General features: G+C 43.1%; 1 protein-coding gene and 1 long non-coding RNA gene across 2 annotated transcripts in view; one reads left to right on the forward strand and one right to left on the reverse strand.

The window, feature by feature from the left end:
* Positions 1–8,739: 8,739 nt before the first annotated feature.
* LOC131237393 (uncharacterized) lies at positions 8,740–9,065 on the reverse strand. Its single transcript, XR_009167213.1, has 2 exons — positions 8,958–9,065; positions 8,740–8,904 (listed from the first exon to the last, which is right to left on the reverse strand). It is a non-coding gene; the product is annotated as an uncharacterized LOC131237393 (long non-coding RNA).
* LOC131237392 (protein BOLA2) overlaps positions 8,929–17,399 on the forward strand; it is a 31,879-nt gene continuing 23,408 nt past the window's right edge. Inside the window, exon 1 of the mRNA XM_058235128.1 lies at positions 8,929–9,071. Coding sequence (XP_058091111.1) covers positions 9,009–9,071 — 63 coding nt within the window. The 5' untranslated portion in view covers positions 8,929–9,008. The remainder of the gene's footprint in view (positions 9,072–17,399) is intronic.

Genomic DNA, 17,399 nt, shown 5'->3' on the forward strand with positions numbered 1-17,399 from the left:
AACGTTTTTCACGTTTTTATGTTGCGGAAGTGTGGGTCAGACACCGTTCCTGTGATTGATTGACAGCATCTTGAGGTCCGTGAGGATGCTTTCTACATTGAGCAGCCGATTCGCATCCTTGATCGGAAGGAGCAGGTCCTCCGGACCAAGGTCATTCCTTTAGTGAAGGTTCAGTGGAGTCATCATTCTGTTGAGGAGGCGTCTTGGGAACACAAGGCTGAGATTATGAGCACTATCCCCATTTGTATATATATTGATTGTATTATGCCTTGTATTGCATTGATTGTTACATATATATATGCTCATGATGTCATGCTTTATCTTCTCTTTCTTTATTCTGCGTGATAGTAAATTTTGAGGATGAAATTTTTATTAGGAGGGGAGAGCTGTCAGGCCCATGTCAATTTTGAGGATGAAATTTTTATTAGGAGGGAAGAGCTGTCAGGCCCATGTCCTAGTGTCTGTTCCGTTTCATAGGATTCCGCGGTCCTCCCGGTAGAACTCCGGCGACTCGCGACCTTTTAATTATATTTGTGCAGGACCCTGAATCCTATCCTGTAAACTCGAGCTGATTCAGCCCGAGACCTGCACCATTGCGACCGTGTCGTCGCCGCCCTTTCGACACTACGTCTCGTGCGCCAATCCGATGTCTAGGTCATGAGATATGGGCTGCACATGATTATGGCTGTGGACCGCACGTTGTGGGACCACCTATCCCATGATACACTTCCCTAGGTCATCATGAGGATGACATCACCCTTACCTACCCTACTATAGCCACCCTAGTCCCTAGTCCCTAGCCCATAAATGATTATTTTTCTTCCCCATGAGCAAGCCTCTTACAAGTCATGATGGCCCTACCATCATCATGCCTAGAAACTCTTTCTCTCTCTCTCTCTCTCATCTCTCTCTCCCTCTCCTTTCCTTCTCATTTCTCCATTGCTAGCAACCTCCAACCCTCCATGAGAGCTCCAAAATTCCAGCCCTTTGCAAACTCTCCACCCCCAAATCTAACCCTAAAAAATCAATCTCAAACCTTCAATCCCTCCCTTGAAGATAAGAAGAACCATTGGTGGTAGAAGGACAAGAAGGGGATCAAGATTTGGCGGTGGGTACCGTTTTTAGAGTAAATCTTCTATCCTTTCTTTTATCTTCTTGCATAGGATCATGTAGGACCCACCAATCAATGGTGGAGATCCTACTTGACCCTTTGGATGTGCCCGATGGCCCATCCTTGGTGCAATCATGATCCATGATGGGGTCCACCCATCATGATGTTTTCTCTTTGAATCCATGCCTTTAAGGGTCATTATACCCATGATTTGTATGGTGGGTATGGTGTCCCCACCTCAGATTTTCATGTTATATTGTTGTCCAGATTTTCCCTTTTTATGTTCTTGTATGGTTTATGATGCATGTAATAAGGGACCCATAGTGGCGGGGTCCCTCCATCACACGTTTCTCCTTCCCTCTCTCTCTCTCTTATGGTGATATATGCGTGTGGCCCACTTGATGTGATCAAGTCTAGACTATCCAGAAATTTCTGGACGTCCAGTTTGTGGAGCCCACCTTGCTACCCATTTTTGGGCCAGCCCAGATGTAGGGAAAAACACAAACATCGGCTTAATTTCGGGGCCGTGTGGCCCACCCTATTGGTCCCCACTATGATTTATGTATCATATCCATGCCGTCCATATGTTGGACCCACCCTGCTGCCCGTCCAGGGGCAGGCCCATTGGCCTGGCCGTCTGGACAAGCCCAGATGTGGAGACAACACAGATATCAGCTTAAACGTGTGGCCCACCTTAATGATGAGATGATCCACACCGTTCGTCCAGGTAGGACGGTTGGATCCCAACAGTTGAAGCTGTTGTATTAACGCAGCAAGTTCAGTAGGCCCATCACGTGGTATGAATTATATCCATCCCATCCAGCCATTTGGCACGTTGGGTCCCACCCCACACATGCTGCACGTGTGGGGTGGGACCCACCTTGATGCGTGTATTCTGTATCCACGCCGTGTAACGCCTCGGAAAAATCTGTACAAAGACCCAAGTACCACCTCGGGCAGAAATCACTAAGGACCGAATCCTTTAGAAATTAGACGGAAATTAATTAAGAATTAAATTGAATTAATCGGCAAATTAACTTAAACCATTTTAAATACGAACTGCAAGACTCAAAACGAGTTGAACCGTTAACGCTATGATACCTAAAAACGTAGGATCAATCTCAAAACCTAGTTGCTCTCGGGAGTAGCTTGAAACTCCGTTTCGGACCTGTACCGCGCGTCGAAAGTCCGATAACCGTGAAACTATACAGTTATGACCGCCTTACTGGACTTGACAACCACCTCGAAAACCAAGTCCAGATAGTATCCAGAAACGTACAACTTGGATCCGGAGCGAAGTGTGTGAGAAACGCGAATATCTTTAGAAAATGAACTCAGATGTAAGTGAATTGGGTCGTTCACTTGCGGGCCAAATTTAAGGATTCAGACCATCAGAATCTGACCCAAATACACCCTCAGATTAGAGAAATTTTCCTACACAGGTCAGTGTACTTGTGGCCCTGATCGAGTGACAATGACCGTTGAACTGAAGCTGGTCCTCCGCAGTCGATCCATAAATCCGATCGGACCGAAAAATTAACCTGACCTAGATCCAAAGTCAGGGAACTTCCTCTGGATGATATGTAGAAAATGGGGCCTCCAGATGTGCTCCGTTGGACCGGAACAGCCGACTTTTGGCTATAACCTAAGTATACCATGGCCCTGGGGCCATTAAGGTCAGTTATGGGCCTATATAAGGGCCTTAAAACCCCTCTCTCTCATTCCATACGAATTTAAACCCTAGGAGAGAGAAGAAAGGAGAAAGAGAAGGAAAGAGAGAGAAAGTGAGAGAGAGAGAGTGAGGGATTGTAGTAGGGATTCATCCCTGCCGCTCCACGTGCTGAATCATCTTACCCGTATCGTTATTCTGGCGATTTCAACTCCGTTCTTGGGTAAGAAATCCTAACCCTAATCTATTTTAGGGATCCAAATAGAGTATATAGCGAAATATCTAACCTATTTCATGCTATAGGTAGCCGTTGTGCCGTAGACAAAGACGTATTGTTTAAACTGAGTTCGATACGAGTCTACCGGCGAAAGGTGCGGACTATAAATGTTTAGGTTATGGTTTTCAAGGCTTTCAATGTCAAAAATGATTTATGTCTGACTTGATTGCTATCACATATGTTTAGATACGATGTTTTTCGTATATTACACATATATGTAAACTATGTTGATTTTAAATACATTCCATGTGTTTGTTGAAATGTTTGAATGAGTATGAAATTATGATTTGTGCTTGCCATGATTATTGATTGGGAATACATGATTGTTGTATGTGTGGCAACTCCTATGTGGAAGGATTTGCTATAATATGTGTTTTAACTAATATATTACATGTATGTGATATGTGTAGTCTAAGTGTTTGATAAAATGCTTAAATGAGAAAATGTTTGTTGAAATGTATTTAAAGAGGGTGTTGAGATAGGATTCTCAATTCCCTTATCTATAGTTACAGTATTATTTATGTAACTTATCTTACTACTATGTGATTTATGGATGAAATGCCTGTGTATGTTAACATGTGTACTAAGTGTTTGTTGAGATGCTCAAATGAGATTTATATTTAGATTGGTGGTCGTATGCTGTCTTTAATTATCGCTTGTAAATGTTATTGCTTGGAGTGTGATTGGAGCTACGATGTAGTCCAGGCAATCGGTAATAGTTTACTATCGGTGGCCGAACTATTTTAGCCACGATAGATGCGTTCGAAGAATCTGAGTCGTACGGTGATTACCGGCAGTGGTTAGGCCACAAGGAGTGCGTACGTGCTCCATGTCGACTAATTCAATATACACTCGTACCAGTCGAGCTTGTCAAGTAACGCGATTGACCCAATGTATGTTCACCATGTATGGACGCTACTGCTTGAATCTAAGGTACCAAACTTACCAGTCAAAACGCCCGTTTAACCTTGGTACCTCGATCCGCTAAGACTCATGGGCCGGGCATGGTGGTATGGGATACCATGGTCGAGCTGTCGGCCTACACTAAGGTGACGAGCTTTTCCCATAGTGACCTCGAGTATAAACTAAGGCTTACGCTGATGGTGACAAGCCTCTTCATAGTGACCTGAACTTGCCTGTCCACTGCTTTTCAAATTAGGGGTGACGTTGCCCTATAACTTGCTTATCGTATGTGATTAACTAGGATTGACGACCCTAGATGGATCATCGTTTGGGTCAAATGATGTAAAGGGGAGATACCTTAGCTTTCTAAACCTGCTGTATGAATAAGTCTAATTAAGAACTTGGTTAATCACGTACATGCACCGCATTTACATGTGCCTTTGGCGTTGGAGTTGAGCACAGAGGAAGGGGTGCATGCCGCGATCGTGAGATGATATCGCAGAGGGAGTGCAGGCGAGGGCATGCATCATTATAACATATCATCCTTGCATTAACAAGAGTACTTAGGAATGCTTGTTGTATTGCTTTATCATTACTGCTTGATTGAATTGATAACATGTTAACCTTTGCCTTATAGCTCCACTGAGTTGATCACTCACTCCCATTCTAGGACGGTGTTTTAAAACACCAACTAGACTCAGTTGTAGTTTCAGGTGAGGACGAGGCTTACGAGATAGAGTATGTCTTCTATGATGACGAGGAGTTCTCCTATTTGCAACTATCGGGCGGGTCTATATAGACCTGGAGTTGCGTCACCGGGGCTACAGGGATATGGATTTAAAGACATTACACTTTATCATTTTGTATATATTTGGAACCGAACATGTAATTATTTAACCTGGTATCATGTTCATACTCTGGGGAGTTACAACAACTTTTATGTTTTATATACTTATCATAGTCTTCCGCTTATGTAATTTAACTGTCTCCGGAGTATAATATGTTGTTTTAGTATAATCTCATTCATGTTTAACGTGCTAATACAGACAACATTTAATCATCATTATCTATGTTGCATAGGTGATGCGTTGGAACTCGGGAATTGGGCATCTGCTCAACCCTCGAATTTCAGGGCGTTACACGCCATCCCTCTGATTGGTGTGGGGCGCACATGATGTATGTGTTTTATACATACTGTCCATCTGTCTTGGACATGGGACCCACCCACATGTGTCACACGTGTGGGGTGGGATCCACCTTACTGTATGTGTCTTGTACCCACACCGTCCATGTGGATCCCAACCGTGATGTATGTGGGTGAGATCCCAACCGTCCGTCTGTTTGGGGACGTGGACCCCACCACATGATGTATGGGTCTTATCCACTCCGTCCATTCGCTGGATGGGTAGGACGCACCTTGATGTATGTTATCTGTATCCACCCGTCCATCTGAACGAGTGGCGTGAGGCCACCATGATGTATTATTATATCTAACCGTCCATTCGCTTGAGGACGTGGACCCCACTTAAATGTATGTGGTTCACCACGCCGCCCATCAACATGTGGGGCGCACCATGATGAATGTGTTTCAACCACGATGTCCATCTGTTTTGTTAAACCATGGGCTACCCCATCAGGCCCACATGATATATATGAGGCCCACCTGTTGTATGAGGCCCATTGTGTAGTATTTGAGGCCCAATTGATGAGGCCCAATGAGATGTATTTGAGGCCCATATGATGAGGCCCGATGTGATGCATGAGGCCCGTTTGCTAAGGCCCAAAGTGATATATATATGAGTCTCATGAGTGAGGCCCATAATGATGTATACGTGGCCCATGAGTGAGGCCCATATGATACACACTTGACCCATGAGTAAGGCCCATCGTGGTTTACCTTCGACCCTTTATGTGAAGCCCATTATGTTGTGTACGAGGCCTTTGTGTATGTCCCAATGGGATGTGTATAAGGCCATGGGTCCCCTATATGTTTGGCTCTATGTGGGCCACTCTTAGGGAGCAATGTTGATTAAATGTCCACATTGATGGGCAATGATGGTTAAATGTCCACATTGTGACCTTCCCTCAGGCCTTGTTAGGCCCATGATCATCCTTTCCTTAGTGGGTTAACCCAAATCATCGGGCCCCATCGATGTTGCATAGTCCATCATCACCGTAGACAGATGGATCCGTGCTATTGGATTAGTATATCCACGGCCGATGACCGATATTTATATTATGGTTTAGATCGGCAGATCATCTATGGATCCCGCCTTGCATATAGGTTGATTATCGATGCCTATTATGAGTACGTGACAGTACAATATCATGATTCCTGCCCATACGCATCATCTGCATGCTTGATATGAGATGTGGTTGACCATTGTATATGACATTGGGTAAGTTGTTTATGGGACTCCTTGATAGGCGAAGTTGTCCCACATGAGCGCACGACATGCGTAGGGTTGATGCATGACTGGACTGTGTGACTTATGCATTTTGTATTGTGTGATTGTGATTACTATTCGCCCTAGCGACATCAAGACTGTAGCCTCCATAGTTATAGCGTGGACGACAAGATTGGATACCGAAAATACTATTTAAACATGGGGGTGCGTAGGATGTCCCAGGGTGAAAATCCCTAAACCTTTATGGTACCATGGAGGATGCTCCAATGCCTTTACCGAGTGGATGTATGAGCGCATGAGGGCCGAATACCAGGAGGCCACGTCTCTCAGTTTGTCGTGGTAGGTTGGAAGGGGGTGTGGCCTTACCCGCCTGAGTGAGGGGCAATATCTAGGTTGAGTTTGACTAGCTTGAGAAATGGGTCCGCTATCGACGAGCCGGGCCCGATATTAACAGACGGATAGTGAAGTGTCTTCCACTTACCTAGTTGTGCGTTCGGATATGGGCGATAAGCTGGCGTAGAGTTTAATAAACCTTGGTGATATCCTAGAGATAAGTTGTATGATTATGTGGATTCCGATAAGGATTAATATGCCTGAGTTGCATCTCACATCGCATGACCTTGGTATGGTCGATAACATTTAAGCCTTGCATCGCATAGCCTTGGTACGGCTGTTAGCATTCATGAATTCACCAGCATATTCCGCATTACTCTCATATTACATTCCGAGTACACTTATATTGCACACACACTTTCACCATCTTCTAAGCTTTCTATAAGCTTATGCACGATAGATGCGTGCGGGTGACACGAGGATGCAGTCATAGCTGAGCAGGAGCAGGAGCGTACCGCGGAGCTTCAAGAGTTTTTGGTTATTATTATCCTTGTATTTCACTTTATGCGCTTTGTACTTAAAAGCTTTTGATCATAGTGGATTTTGTGATGGTGTTCTCGTGGTTATTGTTCGTGGGTTATGTTATGGTTATGTTTATTATAAAATGAATTCATATTTAAAATCTTTATTGAAGGATCCCAGGATCAGAACCTAGTATATGGGTGTCGGGAGCCGAGAATGGGGTACTACGGAGGCTGTCGGTGCCGGATTCGGTGATCGAAAATTTTATGAGCCTGGTTTCAAAGTTTGAGGCGTGATACAATCTGAGTTTTTTAATGGGACGAGATTTGGTATTTTGGCAAGCCATAGAGCATACACTTGGATTGACTAGATGAGTAGATGAGGTTAGGAGTGGAAATGATGATGCACGATGCCGATGGAGATGCATATATGGATGAAACTAATTAAAGTTGGACAAGTAGGTGAACAAGTTGTCGAAAGGATGGATTGTTGTGGTTTGAATCAATCTTTCGAATGGTTCAGGTAGCTAAGGTTTAGGCTTGGCTAAGTTGACCTAGGCTAGAAGGCTCCTCTCCTTACCTACTCTTTTTTATTTAGTGAATGAAGAATGGTTTAGAAATAATAAGAGATGTATTTATAGGTGTTTTGGATGACGTTATTGTAGTTCTTAGAAAGTTCAGGAGCTAAATGAGGTTCTAAAGACTATAATTGGCTAAGTGTATGAAGTGCCATGTGGCAGATTATAAATGGTTGGATTTGGTAGCATGAGGCCTAATTTTGAATAAAACTAGAGGCAAAAGGGTTTGCTTTTCCCCTCATTGTATAAATCACAACAAATTTTTGTGGGAATCTAATGTGTTGCCCGCCACGTGAATGAGTCCCTTTTTTTTTTTTTTTTATTATTTATACTGAAAGCCCAAGTGGGGGTGTTGGCTCTCGTATGGTCCCTTTCTTTTTTGCTTTATTGTGGTCCCTGAGTTAAGTGAGCTTGGGTTTATAATAGACCTGGGTTTTTATAAAGTTTTAAGGGTCTCACGGTACTCTGATCAGCTTATTAGCCCCAGCTTAAGTGTTTACAAGCCTTAAGAAGTTTTCAACTGCAGGCTTTCAATCCCCCGTTGTTTCCATTGTTTCCTCTAATGTGGTACACTTGAGAGCTTTGGATATACTTGAATTTTGAACCCGTGCCCTAAAATGAGAGGGCAAAATAGCTGGACTGCATGGATAAAAACATACATCAAGTTGGGCCCACATAGTCTTTACACCACGTACCTAGGTGGTGGTGGGCCCGGCAGACTTAGTAGTGATACATGATTCCAGTCCATTTAGACATTTCTTATTGGAAAAAAAGACCTAGGTACCTGGCAATAGGTAACGACCATTCGTCGCTTATTCCACCTTCTTTGGGCCTTGATACATAGATGAATGGATTGGATGGCGTATAAACACTATAGTGGGTATTGCACAAAACCAATGGTCAGCATTTCATCCCAATTATTTACTGTGGTGGCCTACCTTGTATTTTTTTTTGAATTATCGTGATTTTTGGGTTCAATGGTTAAAATGAAGCAGAACATCTGATGGACGGGGTAGATCTAATGAAAAGTATTTGGAACAAACCAACGGTCCTGATTAACGAACCATGGGCCCCACTTATCTTAACCAAAAACTCGCTTATAACCTATGCTAGGATTTGTGGGCCCCACTTATCTTAACCAAAAACTCGCGTATAACCTATGCTAGGATTTGAGAGAGAGAGAGAGAGAGAGAGAGAGGGAGGAAGAGATGGGAGTGACGAAGGAGGAAGTTGAAGCGACCTTAACTGAGAAGATGAAGCCTTCTCATCTTGTAAGCTCTCTCCATCTTTACGGCCTTTTCTTCCTTTTTTTTATCTTTTTTTATTTTTTTTAATTTTATTTTTCCCTCTTAAACCTGCGTTTGGATGCACGATTGAATTGAATTGCAATCCATCAAATTTCCTCACGAGGAAGCAGCCCACAGGTTGCAGTCTCATTCCTTTCAAGTCTACTTGAAACTAACGTAATTGCATTTTGGAGCGTCTTCCCTTATTATGAATAATAAGGAAAATACGAATTTGGCCATTTCGGCTTTCGGCGATTGGATCTCATTAGAAAAAGGAAGCCCAGGGCTTTCATGAGTTGGGTTCAGGTCGGGTCTTGGTGTATCCGAACCCAGACCCGACAAAGGGGTTGGGTGTAGGTCCATCAGGTTCCAGTCTGGGTACCATATTTGAGACCCTGGATCAGTCTCCAGTTGGGTTCAGTTCGGAGAAGGGCATTGACAGGGTTTAAATCCATTTGTGGATGGATTGGATCTCACACAGGTGGGGCGTATTGGTGCATGAGATGCATGTAGATGGCCTTTCTCATAGAGGGTTGTGGCCTTAGCAAACCTCATTCATTTGTTAGAATAACTAATATGAAGTTAACCAGGTACACAACCTGGACCAGACCCGAATTCGACCTGTAAATTGGACCTGGACCCATTTGAATTTGGTCAGGTATCTTTGGGAACCGCCAGCTGTGTTAATGGAGTACCACAGTGCTTTGATACCATGTTAAAGTAGCAATTTGAGAGAGAAGAAAGCATACTAGGGTCCCTCTTATTTATAATAAATATCCTCGTACAATTACAAATATGCCCTTAATATTGAAGAGACACCAAAGAGATAGACAAAGGGCAAAAGAGGAAATACGAAAAAAAACAACTAAAACCTAAATAACCAAGGACTAAAGGCTCATAACACAAAGGCCTAGAAGAGGCACATCCACGCCCACATGTAGGGCCGACACGCACCAAGAACTAGGTCCATATGCAGGGCTCACATGTTCATAACACCAACATTCATTACATAAGAACCCTCAACCAATCCACATGGAATTCATCCCTCCCATGCTCAGCCTAATTCCTTAAGCAACATGTCTAGAAGGTAACTTTGCCCATCACTCTTTAAATCACCTGGATAGGAGATTCACATTTATTGCTTGAACTTGCCATTGTTTCTTGTTCTTCCCAAATTTACTAGCGGACTGCTGAAAGATATAAGTGAAACAGACCATGCCTTGAGAAGGTTAGCCACTGTTTTTGGCAGTGACCATGCCAACCCACCACCAGATTTTGGTGATGGATGCGTAATGAAGCATATGCAACAACTATTAACAATGGTTTTCTATCTATTTTGAAGGCAGTCTTCATACCCAAGGAAAAAGGAGATTCCCTAATGCCTTCGGCTCTCTACAGTCATGCCCTGGGGTCAATCATACCCAAGGATTTTTATAAATGATCTTTTTTGTACTTGAGAGAGTGAACGATGCCTCATTGATTTAGAAAATGGAATATATTAGAAAAGGCCTTCAAATGTTTACTTGACGAGGTTTTGGCCCTCTGATTTATAACATTGTAGAATCAATTTCCAGGCATTTTTTCGATAAACTAAAATGAGATCCTCCCTTATCTTGAACTCAAAAAGGTGAAATTGCTGAAAACTGTAACCAACTCATCCTCTCGTTGCTTGTGTGAATGAATCATGGGAGGAGGAGATGATGTTGCCATTAGCCCTTATAATAGTTAAACTAGCAAAAATCTATAGGAACCAAAACCTCGACATGGATACCTGAATACATTACAGCCTGGGCATTGTTAACTTGTGGAGGCAAGTGGAGGATCAAATGCTGTTGTATCTTGACATCTGAGGGGGAGGAGTGATGCAAGACCAATCATCACATGGGAGGTCTCCCACTTGATCAAAGATCAAGCCCATTTAGTAGTCATAATTAAAGATCAAACCACTGAGTTAAAAATCAGGACCATTGATGTGGAGAGAAGGAAAGAAGATATTAAAAGAGGAAAAAAATCACAAAACTATGTGGGAAGAAGAGAAAGTTTCACTTCATAGATTTCCACCCAATGCAAGGGCCATTGTGAAAGAGCAAAGCTCACCCAAAATACAAATTTAGTAGTTCAAAATGAGAATTGGATCCCCAAATTTGTTTTCCCATGACCTATATATATAGGTCGGATCCTAATTCTTATCCGGATCTAGTTAAGAATGGTTATCCATTCCTGATCAGATTCGGATTCATCCCCTAGTTACTCCGGAATCAACACCTTCAGTTCGTCTCAAAGAAATCCTGGTCGACTACTTTGAATAATATTGATCTTTAAATACTCTTCCTAATCCCCTAAAAGTTAGAATTGACACGCCCCTCAACTCAGATGGCGAGCTATTGAGTTCAGATTCAAACTAAGGTCAAACTTAGACTCAGATTAGAAAGACATCCAGAATTAATGTGGTTTGGAAATAATGTCTGGTTTGGTTTTGACCCATAGTTTTGTAATAATGTGGTTTGGTTTTGGCTCATAGTTTTGTAATAGTGTGATGTTTTACTTTTGGTCTATAGTTTTTAAGATTATATGGATTTGTAATAGTGTGTGTTTCTATATTTGGTCCTTGGTTTTGTAATACCACTTTGTAATAGTGTACCCCTTCGCTATAAAAGGAACACTCTTCTCCTCTTTTGAATAAGATTTGGCTAGTTTAGTTCAGTTCTTTCTAATTCTTGGTATAAGAGAGAACTGAATTGGCCTTAAGTTATCTCTAATTTTTGGTATCCCAATTTGATTTTAGAGAGAACTTACTTTTGGTCTACCTCAAGATCTTCTGCTTGCACTTGCATGACTGAAGATGGCAAAGCCATATCAAGGGTTGTGGCTCTAAGGAAAGACGTAATGGGATTGAGATCCATAAAGTTGGTAGGGAGATTTACTATGGGAATGGAGGAGGCCTGGATATCTTTTACTTGAGAAGCCAAAGGAGGGGAAAATGAGTGACTGGTAGAGGCTTTAGAGGAATTTTGGTGTACGGTTTTGGAATTGTTGGGCTTTTGGGAATCATGTATTTGGGAGTTAAGGTAGGTTGTATAGATAGGGGAAATGAATCCTTGGATGGCCGGCCCTTAGGGATATAGTAGGTAAGGGTTGAGGTTGTAGGTTTGGGCAAAGATGGTTGAGGTTGTAGAGTAGGCGGGTAAGCTTGATGGAAAGTGGGTTGGAGGGCAGGTGCATCCATGATCGATGCAAGTTGAGATTCTAGAGACTTCTTCTCCTTTTCCTTCGGTATAATGAGTACATTGGCGGTTTGCCAGTCAGAAACAGTTGTAGCAATCTGATGCAATTCTTGCTCAAGGGCATCAATTTTTTGACTGGACCATGGCAGCCATATTTGAGTAATTGGTGCCTGTCTGGGTCAGAAGTTGTTGTTGAGAAGTTAGGATTTGTTGTAGGGTGTGGTTCTGGTGAATCGCATTTTCTGCCTGCCAATTGAGGGCAGCTTCGGCTGCAGAAATCTTTCTTGGGGTGCTATCTGTGTTGGTGCCCGCTGGAGTTTTGATCTTGCAAATGTGCTTTTCTTGTTTTTGAGGGTACTCAAAATCCTCAGTAGTGGGAAATGATGGTGGGTTTGAAGGGTAAGAGGCTAGAGAAAGATGACAGTCCATAAGACAGACTTTAGGAATGCCGGGAGCGAGTAAAGTCGTGGTTGGTGGTGGTGCACGGGAAGGTTTTGAAGAGAGTAGGGAGAGTGCTTTTTGGTAGTATGTTGCTAAAGTTTGTTTAGGTGGAGGAGAATAAGGATCCAAGGTTTCAATTGATGATGATGGAGAGGGTTTTGAGGATTGCTTCCTTGGATAGAGCACATAATAGTTGAAATTTTTAGAGGGTGCTACGATGTAACGTCTCGGGAAAAAAAAAATCCGTACAAAGACCCGAGTTCCACCTCAGGCAAAAATCGCTCAGGACCAAATCCTTTAGAAATTAGACGAAAATTAATTAAGTGCTATACTAAATTATCTGTGAAATTAGCTTGAACCACTTTAAATACGAACTGCAAGACCCAAAACGTGTAGAATTGTTGACGCTACATTACCCTGAAACTTAGAATCAATCTCAAAACTCGGTTGCTCTCGGGAGCATACCGAAACTCCGTATCGGACCTGTACTGCATGTCGAAAGTCCGATTACCGCGAGACTATATAAATATGACCGCCTTACTGGGCTTGACAACCATCTCGGAAATCAAGTCCAGATGGTCTCCAGAAACGCACAACTTTAGCCCGAAGCGAAGTGTGTGAGAAACGCGAATATCTTTAGAAAATATACTCAGATTTAAGTAAATTGGGCCGTTCACTTGCGGGCCAATTCTAAGGTTTCAGACCGTTAGAATCTAACCCAAATACACCTTCGGATCAGGGAAAATTTCATACGCAGGTCAGTGTACTTGTGGCCCTAATCAAGTGGCGGTGACCGTTGAACTGAAACTGGTTCTCTGTAGTCGTTCCATAAATCCGATCGGACCGAAAACTTAACCAGACTTAGATCCAATGTCAGGGAACTTTCCCCAAATCGTATGCAGAAAAGGGGCTTCTAAATGTGCTCCGTTGGATCGAAACAACCACTCTTTGGCTATAACCTAAGTATACCATGGCCCTGGGGCCATTCCCTTCAGTTCTGGGCCTATATAAGGGCCTTTACCCACCCCTCTCTCATTCCATACGAATTCTAAACCCTAAGAGAGAAGAGAGAGAAAGTGAAGGAGAAAGTGGAGAAGTGAGAGAGCGAGTGTGAGATAGTTCCTGGGATTCGATCCCACTACTCCACGTACGTAACTACCGCTTCCGTGTCGCTATACCAGAGATTCTGATTCCGTTCTTGGGTAAGAAACCCTAACTCTGACCTGTTTTAGGAATCCAAATACGTAGATCGGTGGAATAACTAACCCGTTTGATTGATTAGGTATTCAAAGTCTAGTTTACAAGGCGAGAGTGTTCAAACTGAATCCGTTACGAGTTTACCAGCGAAAGGTGCGGACTATAAATGTTTAGGTTATTGTTTTCAAGGCCGTCAATGTCGGTTAATGATTTATAACTGACTTGGTTGCCATTCCTCATGCTAGATACGATGTTTCCCTCGCTTTACAGATATATATGAAATATGTTGAATATAGTGTAATTCATGTGTTTGTAAAAATGTTTGAATGGGTATGGAATTTGGATTCGTGCTTGCCATGATTATCCGTCGTGGATATATGATTGTTGTATATGTGACAACTCCTTGGTGAAAGGATTTGCCCTATTACATGTTATGACCAACATACGCCATGTATGCTGAAGTGTGTAGTCTTAAGTGTTTGTAAAAATATTTGAATGAGTATGGAATTATAATTTGTGCTTGCTATGATTATTGATTACTAATACATGGTCGTTGTATACGTGGCTACTCCTTGTGAAAGGACCAGCTATAGTATGTGTTTTTAACGAATTTATTACCTGTATGCAATATGTGTGGTCTAAGTGTTTGATAAAATGGCTGAATGAGAAAATGCTTGATGTAATGTACTTACTGAGGGTGTTGAGATAGGATTCTCAATTCCCTTATATATAGTTACAGTTTCCTTTAGGCAACCTATCTTACTACCATGTGATTTACAGATAAATGCCTATGTATGATGACATGTGTGGTATGTGTTTGTTGAAATGCTCGAATGGGATTTATGTTTAGATTTGGTTGTCACATGCTGTCTTGGAATATCACACGTGGATGCTATTGGTTGGAGTGTGATTGGGGCTACGATGTAGTCCAGGCAATCGGTAATGGTTTACGATTAGTGGTCGTACTGCTTAGCCACAACGGATATGCCTGATGAATCCGAGTCGTACGTTGTTTGTCGACAGTGGTTAGGCCCGCGGAATGCTTACGCACTCCATGTCGATCAAGTCAACGTACGCTCGTACCAGTTGAGCTTGTCAAGTAACCCGATTGGCCTAATGTATGTTTACTATGTATGAATGCTACTGCTTGAATCTAAAGTACCAAACTTACCAGAGAAAGGCCCGTTTAACCTTGGTACCTCGATCTGCTAAGACTTATGAGCCAGGTATGGTGGTATAGAACATCGTGGTCGAGCTGTTGGCCTATGCTGGGGCGACGAGCCTCCCCGTAGTGTCCAATGAGCAACCCAGACTCGTGAGCCGAATACAGTGGTATGAGACACTGTATTTGAGCTGTCGGCCTACGATCAGGTGACGAGCCCGTAGTGACCTCAAGTATAGTCTAAGACTACGTTAAGGCGACGAGCTTTTCCGTAGTGACCTCGAGTATAAACCAGGCCTGCGCTGAGGTGACGAGCCACTCCGTAGCTACCTGAAATTGTTCTTCGTATGTGATTAACTAGGATTGACGACCCTGGATGGATCAATGTTTGGGTAAATGATATGAAGGGAGGTACCTTAGCTTCCCAATCCTGCTGTATGAATATTTCTAATTAAGAACTTGACTAATCACGATTATGCATCACACTGCATGTACTTTGGCGAGGAAGCGCACGTTTCGGGAAGATGCCATTCGCAAACGTGAGATGAAGTCGCTGAGGGAGTGTAGGCGATGACATGCATCATTATTGCATAGCATTCTTGCATTAACAAGAGTAATCTAGGACATGATTGCTGTACTGCTTTATCATTACTGCTTGACTGAATTGATAACATGTTAACCTTTGCCTTATAGTTCCACTGAGTTGATCACCCACTCCCACTTTGGGACGGTGTTTTAAAACACCAACCAGACTCTTAGTTGCAGATGATGGCGCAACTCATGAAGCGGAGCCTGATTTTTATGACGACGAGGAGTTCTCGTATATGCAGTATTCTGGCGGGTTCATGTATGCCGCATTCTGATCGTCGGCGCTATAGAGATTTCATGATGTAGATGGACCTACACATTTTGATATTTTGTATTTTGAAACGATACATGTAATTGTTTAACCTGGAACATGATTATACTTTGGAGACGCACCACCACTCATATGTTTTATACATACCTATCATGGTCTTCCGCTTGCGTAATTTAACTGTCTCTGGGGTATGATATGCTGATTTGGTATAATCCCACTCATGTTTAGTGCACTAACACGGACAACATTTAATCATCATTATCCATGTTGCATAGGTGATGCATTGGAACTCGGGAGTTGGAATTTCTGCTCGACCCCCGATTTTAAGGGCGTTACAAGTTGGTATCAGAGCATGATTTGGATTAAACTGAACCTGGGTTATGGTTATATGACGCACACTGACGTACTTTGATTTAGGAGGGGGCATTAAAACGTATAAATGATCATAGGACTCCTAGTTTCGCCGCTAGGTGAAACTAACCGTTGAAATCGGGGCCCGTACGCATCCGAGATCATGCATGGTGACCCCAGATCTTTCCTAGACCGTCAACCGACTGGTTTAAATGATGAATTGACAGATCCCATACTCGAACAAACCGAAAAGCGCGAATATACGTGAAATGGGACCCGAAACGACTCAAACGGAGTCGGGGGCCCAAACGACGCAAATCGGGGGGAACCAAAGTGGACCCCCCACTCCTACGGCACCCCAGGGACTATCCTATGCTGTGCAGGACAAGGGTGCACCCCCACCATTGCTGGGTTCTGACGACTAGTCATATATGTAGTTGTCTTTTTGTATGCCTTGTTGCTGGTTTCTTTTATTTCTATGTATGGTCTTAGTAGGTTTGGTTGTATGGTAGAGTAGGTTGTGTGCTATAGTGTTTAAAGTTGTTTAAATTAGTTCACATGCATCTTTTGTGATGATCCATGTAAGGCATCTCATGTATTGTGACAATTTTGGTTAAATGAAATGCATGAAGTTCTCTTGTTATGGGATGTGTAAACCACTTGAGTAATTGGGTGCTGTTATGCTAAATCTAACACATGTTGCACCTTGTGTTGTGTATAGGGCGTGCCTCCGAGGACTACTCGGAACACTACCCGTCTAGCACTCTGTGGATTGCTTGAAGGGGTACCTCCCCTGAGCGATAGCCGCACGGACCCCAGCTTGGGCCCCGACACAGACACGATGCCGGACTCACTGTCGGCCACTGACCCCACTACTGGGCTGCCACCTTATACACCCCCGGTTCGCGAGCAGAACCATGCGTCTACCTCGACGCCTCACATGCCACAGTCGGCTTCTCCTGATAGGTGGGAGCAGGTGATGTTACTGATGCAGCAACAGCAGCTGCAACAGCAGCAGTTTTTGACCGCCATAGCAGGGGCTTTTGCCCAGAATATGCACGCGACCCCTCCTGCACCAC

This window comes from Magnolia sinica, chromosome 2 (assembly GCF_029962835.1).
Source record: "Magnolia sinica isolate HGM2019 chromosome 2, MsV1, whole genome shotgun sequence".
Lineage (NCBI taxonomy): Eukaryota > Viridiplantae > Streptophyta > Magnoliopsida > Magnoliales > Magnoliaceae > Magnolia > Magnolia sinica.